Source organism: Eleginops maclovinus, chromosome 1 (genome assembly GCF_036324505.1).
Source record: "Eleginops maclovinus isolate JMC-PN-2008 ecotype Puerto Natales chromosome 1, JC_Emac_rtc_rv5, whole genome shotgun sequence".
Taxonomy (NCBI): domain Eukaryota; kingdom Metazoa; phylum Chordata; class Actinopteri; order Perciformes; family Eleginopidae; genus Eleginops; species Eleginops maclovinus.
The window spans coordinates 6,981,692-6,998,423 of NC_086349.1; the positions used below are offsets into that span (position 1 = coordinate 6,981,692).

General features: G+C 40.4%; 1 protein-coding gene across 1 annotated transcript; it reads left to right on the forward strand.

Moving 5' to 3' along the window:
• Nucleotides 1–79: 79 nt before the first annotated feature.
• On the forward strand, nucleotides 80–10,627 carry e2f1 (E2F transcription factor 1). The gene is made up of 7 exons (XM_063891657.1): nucleotides 80–1,841; nucleotides 1,979–2,078; nucleotides 6,132–6,351; nucleotides 6,479–6,631; nucleotides 7,233–7,347; nucleotides 8,155–8,437; nucleotides 9,858–10,627. Exons 1-7 carry the CDS (start codon nucleotides 1,590–1,592, stop codon nucleotides 10,097–10,099), a joined length of 1,365 nt encoding a protein of 454 aa, XP_063747727.1. The 5' UTR covers nucleotides 80–1,589; the 3' UTR covers nucleotides 10,100–10,627.
• The last annotated feature ends 6,105 nt before the right edge of the window (nucleotides 10,628–16,732 follow it).

The following is a 16,732-nucleotide window of genomic DNA, read 5'->3' on the forward strand; positions in this document are numbered from 1 at the left end:
AAATCATGGAGAATTATATCACTAAATGCTTAAAGGCAAACGTTTTCCAAGTGAGTCTTCATAGTAGACTGGTGGGTGTTAAACATATTGACTGAACTGATTATTTTTCCTGGAATCTTCAGAACATCTTTGTAAAGTTCAACGTTGATCCAAATAATAGTTTCCCGAATTACACAACAGGAAAAACATAGTGATAAAAATAAAAAAATAAAAAAAGTTTTGATCACAGCTCAATATTTTTAATGGGGAACAATTTTCTCAAAATAAAGTGTTTTATAAATGGTAAGTTATTAAATGTAAGATGACAAACGAACGTGATGATAGAACAAACGCTTTCCCCCGTGTAATTAGTATGCACCGTCACATCGATGAATCTACGCTCGATGAAATAACTGACAACAGTTTACGCCAATCAGACGCAGCCCGTCCCTTCCTCCGGAAACGGCTGCTTTTCGACCAATGGCAAGCGTTGGAATGAGGCACATGGCACTTTCGCGGCAAAAAAGATTTCGCGCGAAAACCGTCGGATCCTTGTTTAGATGTAGATCAGCTGGGACAATAACAACAATAACAGCCGTTATCTGGGTCGGAACGTCGCTTTTATAAATGGACTGCGCCCGTTGTGAGGACCCAACGGAACCACGAAGACTCTTTTAGAGGATGCCGGTTTATTTCAACGGTTTATTTCCTTTCATTTCCAGTTTAGTCAGACTGCTTCCTGCGTGCCCCAACAAAACGAGGGGGTTGGAGAAATGCAGCTAATAACCCAGCTAGCATGCTAATCTGCCCTATGTTTTCATATTCAACAAGATCGCTTTACACTCTGCTGAACTGGCTGTCGCTTCATTAAATGTGCTTGCAAAATGCTTCTGAGTAACAGTGGGGGTTTTGAATTGTTTATAATTGTATTTCAAAAGCCCACCGTTATAGTGGTGCGATAAAGTTTTAATAGCAATTTAACTAAGCCCTTATGTGTCAGGATAAATACTAGTGTTTTATAGACTTAAATATCTATTTTCTCGGCGTCTCTGTATAGTTTGTTAACTTGTTTGTTGATACGCTAGCTTGTTAGCAGGGTTTGTGTTAGGTGCAGTGTGGCCAGGCCTCGCGGCTGTACTGTACTGACAGGACAGATGACAACAAAAGATTAGCTTGCTCCCATGCTAGCTCGCTACCCCCCGGCGTTTATTTCAGCCACGGCTCATTTTCGCCTATTTATTTGTTAATATGAGCTATATCAGTTGGTATGCATTTAGCACAGTTTCATTTGCCAAATTTCCTGTTTGGCATGACATCCTGTGTTGCTGTGTCACCACCAGCCTTAAAGTGGTGGTGAGCAGTTAGCTTCTTTTTTTTAATCTAGGGAATATTGCTATTCATAATGCATTTGTAATTGCTTGTTTATAAGATGGACCACGCAGAAAGGGTAACTTTTGTTTAGCAGTGTTAAAGCTCCCAATAACCAAGCAAACTTTTAAGGGGGTTCATCATTGTTTACCATAAAATCCAAGAGTTTGCAGAAACTCGAATTGCAGCATTTTAGTGTGCGAATCTTGAAGTCCATTGAAGGGGTTTTAAGTGACACTGCAATGTCAGAGACTCTGATCACGGGCCACACATCAGAGGATCTGTTGGCTGACTTTGAGACTCTGCTGAACTCTGGGAGCATTGACCTGGCTGAAGACCACCAGATAGTGATCATCACCAGCCCCAGCAACGAGGGACTCCACCCGGTTGCTGCCCCCACCAGCACAGGGGAGATCCTGCTGTTTGCCACGCCACAGGGCCCCGTTGATGTTGGGGTCCAGGATAAGAGGCGACCAGCCCTGGGGAGACCTCCGGTGAGACATCTGCCTGTTGCTTTAAGACTGTTGGCTTTTCATTCAACGGGGAGTTTCATTTTGTCCTTTCCTCATATTACATGATTGTTACAATATCATGACTGATTTTTTTTTTGCAACCATTTTTATTTCTTCAGGTAAAGAGGAAGTTGGACCTGGATAGTGACCATCAGTATGTCAGCACCACTCGACCGTCCATAGGCCAAGCGCCACCCTCTACACCTGCCCCTCCCAGAGGTACACACTCAGTTTACCCTGCTTTTCTTTCTCTCATTGTTACCCAAAATACACAGCAGAAGCAGCAACACGTGAGCTGGACCTCCATTCAGCGAATACAAACTTTGACCTTTGTTTTAGACATCATTGTCCATTAAACAGCTGTTCATTTTATCAGCAGGGACAACAGCTGTTCCTTTTATCAGCAGGGACAACAGGTGTTCTCTTTTGACAGCAGGCTGACTAATAACAGAATTGATAAGTTATTGGGAAGAAATCAATTTTTTTTTTTTAATTTTGCTTACTCCCTCCTATTGATGTTAAATAATCAATCTGGTTAACAAGTTCAAAACACAGGAAAGAAGTTTAAGTTGCAAAGATTTTGCTGCAACACAGACAAGACAGACAGGGTTTGGTAGTTTATGTGACTAACACTTTAAGTGTACTTACACAACATAACAAACTACAAATTCATGGAATATGTCTTTCTTAAATGGGATTAATACATGGTATAAGTTTTTACAGGGAGTGCAAACATTAACTGTATTAAGGGAAGTGTATTAAAAAAAGTAAAAGCATAAAGCACAGTTTCATAATAATGAAATGCATGAAGTAAGAAGTAGATTACACAAACCTACAAGATTTAATTGAAAGAACTCCAACTAGAAATACACGAGACAAAATTCTTGCCATCCCTTTTTCATTTTATCCTTCTAACGTCAGCTTAATTTACAAGGATCACATTTAAAATAAAGTCACATTTTCCATCTATACTTAATCTTTTGGTCAAATTCTTTTAGATGTGTATTCAACCTTTGCTGAAAAGGACAATGGTAAAGATTACATTTCCATATTTGCCACCAGTGTTCATGAAAGGAGGAACATATGCTTACATATGATAGGGCTTGCAGTATGATAGCAGCAGAGAGAATCATGCCAAAAAACAAGTTATCATGAAGTAAAAAAAACCCTCTTATTTCTCTTAACAGTTTGTCATGCATTTCTTAATTACAGCACCACACATGTTTCATCACCTCCCCTAAAAAGTAAATATTAGTATTATAAAATCATGATTAATCACAGATAATAATTGTGATAAACCCGATTACAGTTTTTTAATCAATGTACAGCACTCGTTATAATATAGAACACATTGGTTCGAAAGAGAACGTTATGGTTCATTTGAATTTAGAATTATACTCCTATAATCCCAGTTGCTTCCATCACATGACACCAGACAATTCCAAAGAAGAACGATTGATTGCTCTTTTGAGTTGTTGTTTTCCACTTGTTATTGTTATGTTGTTGGGAAGATAAGATAAGCCTGTAATCGTCAGTTAGGAGTATGGCTGCACGATTTGATGAAAAACTCGTATTGCGATTATTGTGGACAATTTTGCAATATAATATATGTACTTGGTTAGTCAGGGAAAGGAAAGAGCACAGACAAATGATCATTTTGAAATCTGTTTCTCAAAGAATCATAAACAAATACAATAACAAAAATATCTTAGTAGTAGGCTACTGTTTTGAAAATAACTTGGATCTGATCGATATGGACATAAACGAGTGAAGTATAATCTGACGCGAGGGATCAGTGATCAGGATCAGCTGCTGCTGACCGAGAACACGCAGCTACATGATCACCTGCAGCTCCGCCTGTGACAGGACCGGTCAGCGGCGAAAAACACGTACTTCAAAGTCAAAAGTCAAAGTCCACTTTATCGTCAAAATTTCCACACGTGTTATACATACAGAAAATTGAAATACTGTTTCTGGCAGTCCGACAGTGCATATATAAACAAGAACATATAACCTAAAAAGATAAGAGCCTAGGAAAAAAGGAGGGGGGGGAGTAAAAAGGGGTATACAAAAAAACCTAAGTAATATATACATATATTAGACACAATCAACACAGTTTGACGGTAGTGCAAGTAGTTCTTTAGTGCAAATAATACTTAGTGCAAAGTACATTGTCAGTAGCAGCGGAGAATATAAAGTGACTGGTGCTGGATGAGGGAAGGGTGTGTGAGGGAGGAGGATTAATGTCCTGGTACATTTCCATTGAGGCAGTGAGGAAAGGTGGGTGGGACGGAGGGCGGAGAGGTCAGGGGAGAGATGGGAGCCGGGAGAGAGGGAGAGAGAGAGACCCTGACCGCCTAGTGGAAGAAGCTGTTCCTCAGCCTGGTGGAGCTTGAGTGAAGGCAGGAGGCTGAAGAGGCTGTTGGAGGGGTGGGTGGGGTCTCCCGCAATGCCGAGTGCTTTGCGGGTGCTGTAGATGTCCTGTAGTGTAGGGAGTGAGATGCCGATGATCCTCTGGGCAGAGTTCACGATGCGCTACAGGCTCTTGCGGTTGGAGGCGGTGCAGCTTCCAAACCACAGCGTGATGCAGCTGCTGAGGATGCTCTGTGGCGCCTCGGTAGAATGAGAGCATGACTGGTACTTCATCAGTAAGCTCGCTTGAGCTTCCTGATGAAGTAGATGCGTTGCTGGGCCTTCTTTGCCAGTGCAGTGGTGGTGTTGTTCCAGGTGAGGTCGTCTATGCTGGTCACACCCAGGAATTTGGTGCTGCTCATCTGCTCCACAGCAGCACCATTGATGTTCAGAGGGAGAGGGGGTTGGGAGTGGGTTCTCCTGAAATCAACAACAATCTCCTTTGTTTTCCCCACATTGAGGAAGAGATTGTTGTTTTGGCACCAACGGGCCAGCTGGTTCACTTCCTTCCTGTCGTTAGTCTCATCGTTGTGGCTGAGACCCACCAAGGTGGTGTCGTCAGCGAACCTCACGATGTGGTTGGAGCTGTAGCTGGGTTTGCAGTCATGGGTCAGCAGGGTGAAGAGAAGGGGGCTGAGCACACAGCCTTTGGGGGTCCCCGTGCTCAGTGTTAGTGTGTTCCATGTGTTGTTGTTGACCCGGGCAGCTTGTGGTCTCTCTGTGAGGAAGTCCAGCAACCAGTTGCAGAGAGAGGGGCTGAGGGGGTGTTTCTGTGTGTGTGTGTAGTTCTGTGCAAAGAAGCGTGCAAAGAAGCCGGTGAGGTTGTTGCGCAGGGAGGTGTGACTGTCACAGGTCTGCGGCGGTAGTTTGTAGTCCGGTATGGTCCTAATACCCTGCCACAGGATCCGTGAGTCCCTGCTGTCTTTGAAATGTCCTGTGATTTTCCTGGTGTACAGACATTTAGCTTTCCTGATGCCACAGCACAGGTCAGCCCTGGCTGCTCTCAGCCCAGCTGGGTCTCCAACTCTGAAGGCGGTGTCGCTGGCCTTGAGCAGCGTGCAGACCTCCCCTGTCAGCCATGGCTTCTGGTTGGCTCAGATGGTGATTACATCATCAATGCACTTGGTGATGTAGCCTGTGACTGTCTCTGTGTATTCTTGTATGTTAAAGTGATGGTTGTAAGTAGCTGCCTGCTTAAACATGTCCCAGTCTGTCGTATCAAAGCATTCTTGAAGTGCAGCAGTACTGTCCTCTGTCCACAGCCGTACCTGTTTTGAAACCGGTTTGGTAACCTCTGTAGGCCGGGTAAAGACCTAACACTTAGCTATGTTATCTACATCCGGAACAAGCTAAACTAGTTATAAATTGGTTTATTCTTAACTGTCTTAGGTCACTCATTACTGGATCAGCGATATGCATGTTTCTGATATGGAGGGACGGGCTGTCAGGAGAGGGGGAAGAAAAGAGAGCGCTCCATTTATTTGTGTTATTATCCAAAGTTAATGTAAACTTTTGAATAATGTAGTTAATCTATAAGTAGTTTGTGTGTAAACTCTGGGGCATACATAAGGATCAGACTGCACACTGACAGCGAACCATGCAGCGAACACATAGTCAATCTCACCAAGCACAATTTTTAATTTAATTCAATCGCAGCCTGTTGCGGTTATGTAATTGCACAAGCTGATATCACGATTTCTATTGCAATTAGATTAATCGTGCAGCCCTAGTTAGGAGAGATGCTGCTCTTCTTCACTGCTGCCTCACTCTGCTGAAGGGCATTAAGGGGGTGTTTTACAGTGAAATCACCCAGTTAGTTTAAAAGCAGAATTTCAGAACCCATATGTTTCCTCTCTCCAGTCCCTCGAACAACGACGGAGAAGTCCCGTTACGACACTTCGTTGAACCTGACCACCAAGCGCTTCCTGAACCTGCTGTCCCAGTCTGCTGACGGCGTGGTGGACCTGAACTGGGCGTCGCAGGTCCTCGATGTCCAGAAGAGACGCATCTATGACATCACCAACGTCCTGGAAGGAATCCAGCTCATCTCCAAGAAGTCCAAGAACAACATCCAGTGGCTGTGAGTAAACATGTCTACATAAACAACAACTATTGCAATACAAAAATACTTAAGTGGCTGGCATTTGTATTTGGAGCCCATAAACCTTAATTATTTTTTTACTTTTTCTGTTATTTCTCTGGTGTAGTGGTAATCGAGTTGATGCGGCAGTGGTTTCCCGCCACAAGGCGCTGCAGACGGAGGTGTGTGACCTCACAGAGGCTGAGGAGCAGCTGGATGAACTCATTTCCAAGTGCAACCTACAGCTGCGACTGCTCACAGAGGACCAACATAACAAGAAATATCCTTACACCAGTTTTAGTAACCTGTTTAATTTTTACAGCTAGCAGAGTACCCTTCCAAGCACTTTTTTTTGGCAGAAATGCTCTGGTAGGGCACTAGCCAAAGCTTCCTCCTGGCGCTTGTTTCCTTTTTTCAAGTATATTGATGTTTCACTGCTTGATAAGACAGACTAGCATCGTCCTCTGGAATTTTATGATCCGTTTGTGCCACTATATATTTGTTTGACATGAACACCAACAGGTTCGGTTCTCAAACTTCTTAGACCTGAGCCTGTCACCACTCAATCCGACCCCCATAAAGCCAGTACGGCCATAAGTCCTCACCGATGCGTAATAAGTGTATTGGTTTTTGTTTTGATAATTTCAGTCTAAAATACAGGGCAAAAAACAAGCTTCTCATCGTTCCTACAGTTACGTCACGAGCCATTTTCTTCCAAAGTTGAAATATTTTCAAGCTTCAAAGCAGTCGCACAAAAACTATAACTTTGAAAAGACACTAGTGCTCGGAAAAGGGGCCTTCACTGACCCCAAGGTAACAGAGCTTCTTTGAGGCTGTGTTGCAGTTTGATATTGTCATTGTGTTCCTTAACGGTTCTCCACGTTGGGCTATGTGCGCTGCCAGGACCTGAAGAAGTCGTTTGACTCCCCGGACCAGCTGGTCATGGTGATCCGGGCTCCACCAGAGACCCAGATGCAAGTTTCAGAACCCAGCAAGGTATGGGCCGTAAACAGACAATAAATTCTGCAAATAAATATTCAATAGTTATGGTGTGACGCAATAGTCTGTTTCATACCAGACTGGAGAGGTGACCAGTTAAACATTATCATTTGTACTTTCCAAACAAACATTTTATATTGTGATATTTACTGGAAATAATGTACAATATACCCAACAGCAAGAGGGAAACGTTCAGGCGTTCTCCCTCCAGCCATCTGCCTCTTTATTTAGGTTTTAGAGTGAAATACGCAGGAATTGTATACATCATTCCTCGATCTAATTCAGCAATCAATCTATTCACGTTTGGTTCAGACTCAGTGGAAGAGCAGTTCACTCACTTTACTTCAGACTACAGTCTTTATCTGTTTTTTGGGGGTGAAAAGTACTGGTATGTAGTTCTTTAAATTAAAATACATTTATTTATTTTTTGTTTTGAATAGTAATATACATAACAGATCCGACAATATGATGAGATGACCACACTGCTTTAAAAAATAATTAAAAAGGAAGGTACTGCAAATATATCGCTAACAAAAGGAAAAACATGTTGAACCAGATTGCTTTAACTTTTTAACAAAAGAAATATACCTACACAAGTATCATGGGTCAAATATCAAGGCCTTGAAAATGTTGTATATTTTTTCTGCAAGCTTCCCTTAAGCCTGCTAGTTTCGTTGTAACAATTCTATAAAAACTGTGCCGTGTTGGATACTTTAATTCTGTGGGAATTGGGCCTGGAAAGTCCTTGAATTCCATGTTTGGCAGCCAGATAAGGTTTCCTCTGACGGTGCTTATCTGTCTCAGAGTTACCAGGTGTCCTTGAAGAGCACGCGGGGGCCAATCGACGTCTTCCTCTGTCCAGAAGAAAGCTCCGGCGTCTGCAGCCCCGTGACAGAAGGCAGTCCCTCCAAACCTGATGCAGACCCATCCCTGGTCCCGCCTCCCTCGCAACCCACGGACCAATCGCAAGCCAGAAGATCCGCAGCCGCTCTTGAAGTGGGTTCATCATCTCCAGCTTCCACGTCCTCAACGGTGACAGCCACCTCCCAGCAAGACCCCTCGTTACTGGTGTTAGGGGGGGACGCAGGTGAGTCTTTACATTTCAGTCAATAAATGTATAGTTATGGGAAATGTTCAAAATAAATACTTTGATATTCCAAAAATCGTTTTTTTCCAAGTGTTGTACGCCCATTCATAACTTTTGGGAATTCAGCTAAACAGTTTTCTGCAGGATAAGGCGCAATGTAACCCATAAAAAAAAGAGGTAGATTTTGGTCACCAGTGATGTTTAGTTACTATGTTATATATGTATGTATTTTATATTCAGGGGTAAACAGTGTTACATTAATTTATACCTTTAGTTACTTTGCAGATTTGGCTTAATGATGGGAAATATCATACTTTGGTTCACCTGGAGTAAATTCAGCAGCTACCCTGCAGTATACAAAGTCATTAGAACTAGCTGCACCTTTACCAGCTTTGTGAACACTTTATTGATCAATAATTATAATCAAGATGTATCATATATTTTATTCTGAAGTGTACCAATCTGCCGAAGGAGTACTTTTACTTTTGGTATTTCAAGTATATTTTGATGTCAATACTTTTGTATTTTTACTTTAGTAAGATTTTCAATAAAGGACTTTAATTGCAAAACAATTAAATTCCACGCTGTTGTTTTTCAACTCAAAACAACAGCATGAGTCACTTCTAACTATTATATTAACTAATATTAAATCACATTACACAAAGAAACTTACTGAAATGATAAGGCAGGATACCCTTCCAAATGAACACATCTGTTTTTTTAAGAGATTATTTTAAGAGATTGATTGATAAAGATATGTTCCTCCACGTGTTCTGTAGAGTGGAGTTGGAGTATTCCTTTTTATTTTGTAACAGTGCGATACAATACCCTAAAATGAATTACAGTGGAAGAAATGTTAGGTCACATTTAATATTACCCATCATGCTGGTAACCTTGGACTTGAAAGAAGTAGCTACATATGATTCCCACTTTTTCCACTTGTGATGTGCAACCTCTCCAGTATTGTGTTTGTCCCACATTTTAATGATGAAGCACTAGCTATGATAGTATGGTTGCTACATTTGCAGTATGTTTTACTTATGTGTCTAGTTGTGGTAATGGAAAAGTAGCCAACTGTCAAAAATGCAATTCAGCAACCGGTAGTTCTGTCACCTCAGCACTTTCGTGTTGTGCAACAGTTTATGAAACCCCAGTCGGCAGGAAAGGCTAAAGTGTTACCAATGTTTGGATCTAATTGGCAAACACAAAACACTTCCTGGAAAGTGACTCACCCCAGCGTGCAGCCAAATCCCACCTTTTGCTTGTCGTGCCTTGACCTCTCTAAATGTGTGTGTATACATGCATATACCGTAAGAAAATTGATACTACATCTGTTTGCCAAATAATTATAGATCTAAATTAGCTAAAACAATGTTTCTGTGGTTGTGTGTTTTCTTTGACATTTGACTTTCTACATCAGAATCTCTCCTGGGAGCCGACCCCTTCTCCAACCTCGGTGACATGCCCGACTTCAACCTGTCCCCCCTCTCCTCCTCGTACTTTCTGAACGGAGATGGCCTCCCTCTCCCATTGGATGGTTTTATCAACCTGTCCCCGCCCCACAGTCACGACTACCACTTTGGATTGGAGGACAATGAGGGCATCAGTGAACTGTTCGATTGTGACTTTGGTGACCTATCGCAAGTGTTGGGGGACAGTTAGACGAATGAGGCGAAGAGGAGCACGGAGACTTCTAGATTCCTTCCCTTATAGGCTTCAAAATGAGGGCTGCAAATCTTTAGAACTTAATGTTCTAAGTGTGCCGGGAAAATGTTTTGTGTAAAAATCTCAGTCCCTAAAATAACATTATTAGCACTTCTCTGGCCCTTACAATTTTAGACCAAGAATTTAGCTTTAGTATAGCTATTTAAATTATTTATATGAATGTTATTTTGATATTTCTTTTGTTATTGATTACGTTTCATCCAAGTGGATTGTGCAGGTTTTGGTGTGTGGAGTATGGACTCGTAGAGCTGGTTTCCTTTACACCAATGAGATGCATACTACAAATCATAAGGCTGTACTGCTTCCCAAACAAAAACATTTTCGCTTCTGTAATCGGCCCCCAGTTACTTGAATTCATCCAGACTTTTGACTGTTTTTAAATGCTGTGTTCGTCGTTGAAGCGTATATATTTTTTCCAGAATTCATGGTAAAATTGAGGTTAAATACATGGTACACAAAAGATCATTATGGGGTTGAAATGTTCCTTTAATGTCAGGATTCACACATGTCATACAGTGGACTAACAAGATCAATTACTAGAGGTACATTTTTAATTGCCATCCGCTGTATTTACGAGACTGAAAACAAACAAGAACTAAGATGCTTCTGGGGAGCTTTACTCCTCTGTCTTCAAATACAGTGGGGCAAAAAAGTATTTAGTCAGCCACCAATTGTGCAAGTTCTCCCATTTAAAAAGATGAGAGAGGCCTGTAATTTTTATCATAGGTATACCTCAACTATGAGAGACAGAATGAGAAAAGAAAATCCAGGAAATCACATTGTAGGATTTGTAAAGAATTTATTTTCAAATGATTGTGGAAAATAAGTATTTGGTCAATAACAAAAGTTCATCTCAATACTTTGTTATATACCCTTTGTTGGCAATGACAGAGGTCAAACGTTTTCTGTAAGTCTTCACAAGGTTTTCACACACTGTTGCTGGTATTTTGGCCCATTCCTCCATGCAGATCTCCTCTAAAGCACTGATGTTTTGGGGCTGTCGCTGGGCAACACAGACTTTCAACTCCCTCCAAAGATTTTCTATGGGGTTGAGATCTAGAGACTGGCTAGGCCACTCCAGGACCTTGAAATGCTTCTTACGAAGCCACTCCTTCGTTGCCCTGGCGGTGTGTTTGGGATCATTGTCATGCTGAAAGACCCAGCCACGCTTCATCTTCAGTGCCCTTGCTGATGGAAGGAGGTTTTCACTCAAAATCTCACGATACATGGCCCCATTCATTCTTTCCTTTACACGGATCAGTCGTCCTGGTCCCTTTGCAGAAAAACAGCCCCAAAGCATGATGTTTCCACCCCCATGCTTCACAGTAGGTATGGTGTTCTTTGGATGCAACTCTGCATTCTTTCTCCTCCAAACACGACGAGTTGAGTTTTTACCAAAAAGTTCTATTTTGGTTTCATCTGACCATATGACATTCTCCCAATCCTCTTCTGGATCATCCAAATGCCCTCTAGCAAACTTCAGACGGGCCTGGACATGTACTGGCTTAAGCAGGGGGACACGTCTGGAACTGCAGGATTGAAGTCCCTGGCGGCGTAGTGTGTTACTGATGGTAGCCTCTGTTACTTTGGTCCCAGCTCTCTGCAGGTCATTCACTAGGTCCCCCCGTGTGGTTCTGGGATTTTTGCTCACCGTTCTTGTGATCATTTTGACCCCACGGGGTGAGATCTTGCGTGGATCGAGGGAGATTAGCAGTGGTCTTGTATGTCTTCCATTTTCTAATATTGCTCCCACAGTTGATTTCTTCACACCAAGCTGCTTACCTATTGCAGATTCAGTTTTCCCAGCCTGGTGCAGGTCCACAATTTTGTCTCTGGTCTCCTTTGACAGCTCTTTGGTCTTGGCCATAGTGGAGTTTGGAGTATGACTGTTTGAGGTTGTGGACAGGTGTGTTTTATACTGAATGAGTTCAAAAAGGTGCCATTAATACAGGTAACGAGTGGAGGACAGAGGAGCCTCTTAAAGAAGAAGTTACAGGTCTGTGAGAGCCAGAAATCTTGCTTGTTTGTAGGTGACCAAATACTTATTTTACCGAGGAATTTACCAATTAATTCATTAAAAATCCTACAATGTGATTTCCTGGATTTTCTTTTCTCATTCTGTCTCTCATAGTTGAGGTATACCTATGATAAAAATTACAGGCCTCTCTCATCTTTTTAAATGGGAGAACTTGCACAATTGGTGGCTGACTAAATACTTTTTTGCCCCACTGTATATGGTAACATAAAAGGATACCATAACATGTTAAATATTCAGATACTCAAATTAAAGGTGTTTAAAAGCCATGTTATAGTCTAAATGACTACATTTAGACCAATGATGTGAAAAAATAAGCCTTATCATCTGTGATGCGTTTTGTTGGTGTGTGGGAAACCAGGTTATGATGGTGTGTCGCAGTTAGTAATTTTAAAACTAATACTGAATGGTTTTCTCTGTTAGTCAGCTTGGCGTTTAGCCTGTATAGTCTCAGGTGTTTGGAGTGGAGCAAAGTCTTAAAATCAATGTTATTGATGCAAACATGTATGTGATTGTAACCGTTCTATAGATGCGTTTTGTGGGTGTAATGTAGGTCGATAATAGGTTGAGGAAAGTCTTTTTGTTTATTTCTGTTTTTCCAGCCAAGGGTTCAAGTGAGCTCACCAGATGCCTGTCGACCGATGCTCCATAAACCACCCGACTGTTATTGTCATGCGGGGGAAGCTCGTTTAAAGCTCCCCACAAACCATCATTTCCTAATTCTAAAGGCATCTTCTTCATTATGGGTGAATTGAAGCACCGCTGCTTTTTGGTTTCCCCATTCCAATCAGTGAAGAGCAACGAAGCCTTCAGGAAAAGTTCAGTGGAAGTGATAGCAGGAAGTCAAACCAGGGTTGTGCGGTGGTGGTGGAGTAAGAGTTTGGAAAGTTAGCGTTCATGCCTTAAATCAACAATGACATTTATTGGGCTCAAAAGGATCAATTCCTTGTATTTGTTGTTCACATTTGGTCTCCACTTGGTTCTACATTAATAAGTTCTTAACCACATTGATTTTCAGTTGAAGAAAAAAGCAGCAATAACAAAACAATGTCTCTTTATGCACTCTGATGAAAATCTTGTATTGGTTTAGTTCAAATGTCTTCGTCAAACTATTTTTCCCTATTTTAAGTGATGTAAGCTAACGCATATTTTTTGCATTCCCTGAAGTAATGGGTTTTACTGCGTGTGGGTGTGTGTGTGGGTGCAAAGTGTTTGGTTGAATTTCATATTTATTTAAAAGTGGTACAAATTTTTCATTTATTTTCTGGCAGGAATCTTGGTTAATCCAAGCAAATCATGCGTCGATAAATGTCCTTTAGTTGTTAAATTGTTTGTAAATTAGCTTCCGTAGCACATTTTATATTTTGCTCTTTTTTTCTTCTTCTTCTCCTGTCTTGCCTGTTGTAGTGCATGTGCAACCTTTGCATTGGCTCATGATGCTAAAAACTAATCAGGAAATCATTTGACTGATTGTGTGACTTCTTTAGTCACATGAGTTTACATTACAGAATTACCCGTGTTGCAGGCAACATAGCTAATTTAAGGTTGTACATGTATTGTAGGGAAGCCTACAGTCATCTCTTATGTCCTTTGTAAAATATTCAGAATATAATTTCAACTGACAGCGGTGTTACGAGCCACTCAAATGTAAGTCTTCTTTTGTAACTCTTAGAATGTATCCTATTTTGTTGTCTTATTTTATTTAACTTCCTTCTGCATCTGAACTGATCGATGTTATTGAATTTCTGCAGTTCTTGTTTTCAACCTGTCATGTTTTGGTTGTCTGCAGGTCAAAATGCAGTGCCTTTGAGGTAAAGTCTTTCTTTAATTATTAATTAATATTCAAATCAGGGTGTGTGTGTGTGTGTGTGTGTGTGTGTGTGTGTGTGTGTGTGTGTGTGTGTGTGTGTGTGTGTGTGTGTGTGTGTGTGTGTGTGTGTGTGTGTGTGTGTGTGTGTGTGTGTGTGTGTGTGTGTGTGTGTGTGTGTGTGTGTGTGTGTGTGTGTGTGTGTGTGTGTGTGTGTGTGTGTGTGTGTGTGTGTGTGTGTGTGTGTGTGTGTGTGTGTGTGTGTGTGTGTGTGTGTGTGTGTGTGTGTGTGTGTGTGTGTGTGTGTGTGTGTGTGTGTTAGGGCTTTGACTTTTGCCCAAAAATCATATTCGAAGTTCGTTTGTTTATTAATATTAAAGTTCGAATGTATTCGAATATTTATTAATAATATTTTGACCATTAAATGTCTTCAGTAAGACCAATATTAGTATCACACTTCAGTTCGATGTTCTGTCCACCAGAGGGCAGTGTATCAGTCAATGGCGGGTGTCCGTAATATGTACAACATTAGTGTGGGTCCCACATATGACAGTTAACGCTCCATCGGAAATACACGAGCTTACAGGAACCTTTCGTGACGTGCACCTAGTCAGTCAATGATGCTTTCGGAAGAAAAACACAGTCACTTGTTTTGGTTTTTTTAATTGTATTATTATCAGACTCTGGATTAAACACAAACAGTTTTATCCACTGTTCTCATCAAAAATAAATAAAAAAATAAGCCAGTCAGGCTAAGTAGGTTATGGCCTACTCCTCGTCAGGCGTAGTTGTCGTTGGCGCGGCCATTGTTTTAGAATATTGTTTTAAAATAAGCGCGATTGCGCGAACCAGGAGGATGCCAACGTCATAGGTCTACAGGAGCCCAGATGACCAATAATAGCCTTGATAATGAGCTCGCGGTTTTACTTCACCAGGCGTGAAAAAAACCTTGGAATCTGAATTGAAAACAACACTAATAAAAAATAATTCCCATATAGGTTCGAATATTAAGGGCTCCCTAAAATTCGTTCGAATTTCTTTATTTTTTTAAACAATCGAATTATATTCGAACAACGAAGTTCGAGGTCAAAGCCCTAGTGTGTGTGTGTGTGTGTGTGTGTGTGTGTGGCCATGGTAAAAGAATGCAATTTTTTCAGGTGTTTTTGTTTGGAGAAAAAGGTTTAAGTTAAGATTCACACAAGGGTTGAAATCAAATCGGCTTTGGTTAAAACTGAAATAATATACAGTATTGGGAATTGAAGGAATTAAACCATATTTTAGTCCTGGTTGGTTTAAATTCATCTTTAAATATGTAATTTGATTAAAGTTTTATGCCGAGGTGACTTAAAAAAGGTGAAAAAAGGTTCTGACAAATTGTATGAAATCAAAAATATTAACAAAAGAGAATTGACTCCAACCCTGACTCAGCCGCTGTCCAAAGTGCTTTTAAGGGACTCTAGCTTATCCAGCAACTTAACAATCAATATTTTTTTTTTTAACAAATTTTATTTTTGTGGCATACTGGGTAAAGGAAAAAAGCAGATTTGTACTAGAGTTATTAATGGGCCCCAATATGCTCTTTTGTATCAAATGTTCTTTTACAAAAATAAAAAATAACTATTTTGATTCGACCCATGTGCTCAACATCGTGTTTTTCTGTTCCAACTCCAAACACAGCATCCCCTTTAAAAAGTTTTGCATATTAACTGTTGATTTTTGGCAATTATTGATCAAATAAGTACTTTAAGAGTAATAAAAGCAAATTGATGATGAAAAACTATTGTATTTGATGACATTTAGAGTCAGAAATACTGCATTTATCACCTGGAGAAATTGGATTTTGCAACTATTTTTGAAAAATAAACATTTAGACATGAATAAATAATAAAAAGGTCCAATATCTATATATTATTTAACATTGTCTTACAGTTATTATTCTTACATAAATATAAAGATGAGCTTTTCACTGTCAGATATATCAAGAGGAACAACATTTTTTTTCAACATAAATGTTTCCCCACTGTGTAACGAGATTCAGAAAGTTTCAGGAATAAAGATTCTCTTTTTGTCCTGAGATGTTTATATAAGAACCTGTCTGAAAATAAGCTGATCAGATATAGAACACTTTGTAATGTCACATTGTTTTTTGGGGTTGTGCGACCATTAGTTGAGTTAATTTCATCAAATACAAACAAATGCAATCTCAGATCTGTAACTAGAGGGAGGACATTCACAAAGAGAGGAAAGGGAACAAGGAGCGGAACCCTTCAGGCAGAATTGTACAATATGTAATGTTAACATTTACCACTCATTCAGTTTTCTTTAGAGCATATGATAAAGATGCTTTGGTTATTAGAACATAATCAATTCAAGTCATTCTACATTTTGGTTTGAAAAGGGGCTTCCAGAGTATAGCGTTGTATTTAGTCAACTAAAAGTCCTTTAAAGCTCTTCCTATATTAATATTTTGTACATATTTTGTTTATTCGATACAAACATTTTAAAAGATATGATGCAGTACACCAGCCGTTGTTTAAAGCAACGTTTCCCAGTTAAGGAGTGATGTGGAATCACATTTCAGATATTCACCCAGCTTCTTCTTAATCTATTGCTATGTGTTAAGTGGGAAACCCAGTCACATTTTCTCTCATGCTTTAATGATTCATATGTCGCTGAACTTAATCTAAAAAGCTATTTTACCCGCATTAAAACACAGCTCCTAATCTAT

Bases quoted from the DNA above. Each gene is read 5' to 3' on its own strand.
- e2f1 (XM_063891657.1), top strand. From the start codon at position 1,590: ATGTCAGAGACTCTGATCACGGGCCACACATCAGAGGATCTGTTGGCT. The intron at 6,632-7,232 runs ATATCCTTACAC...ACGGTTCTCCAC, and splicing joins GAGGACCAACATAACAAGAA to GTTGGGCTATGTGCGCTGCC. The intron at 8,438-9,857 runs GTGAGTCTTTAC...TTTCTACATCAG, and splicing joins GGTGTTAGGGGGGGACGCAG to AATCTCTCCTGGGAGCCGAC.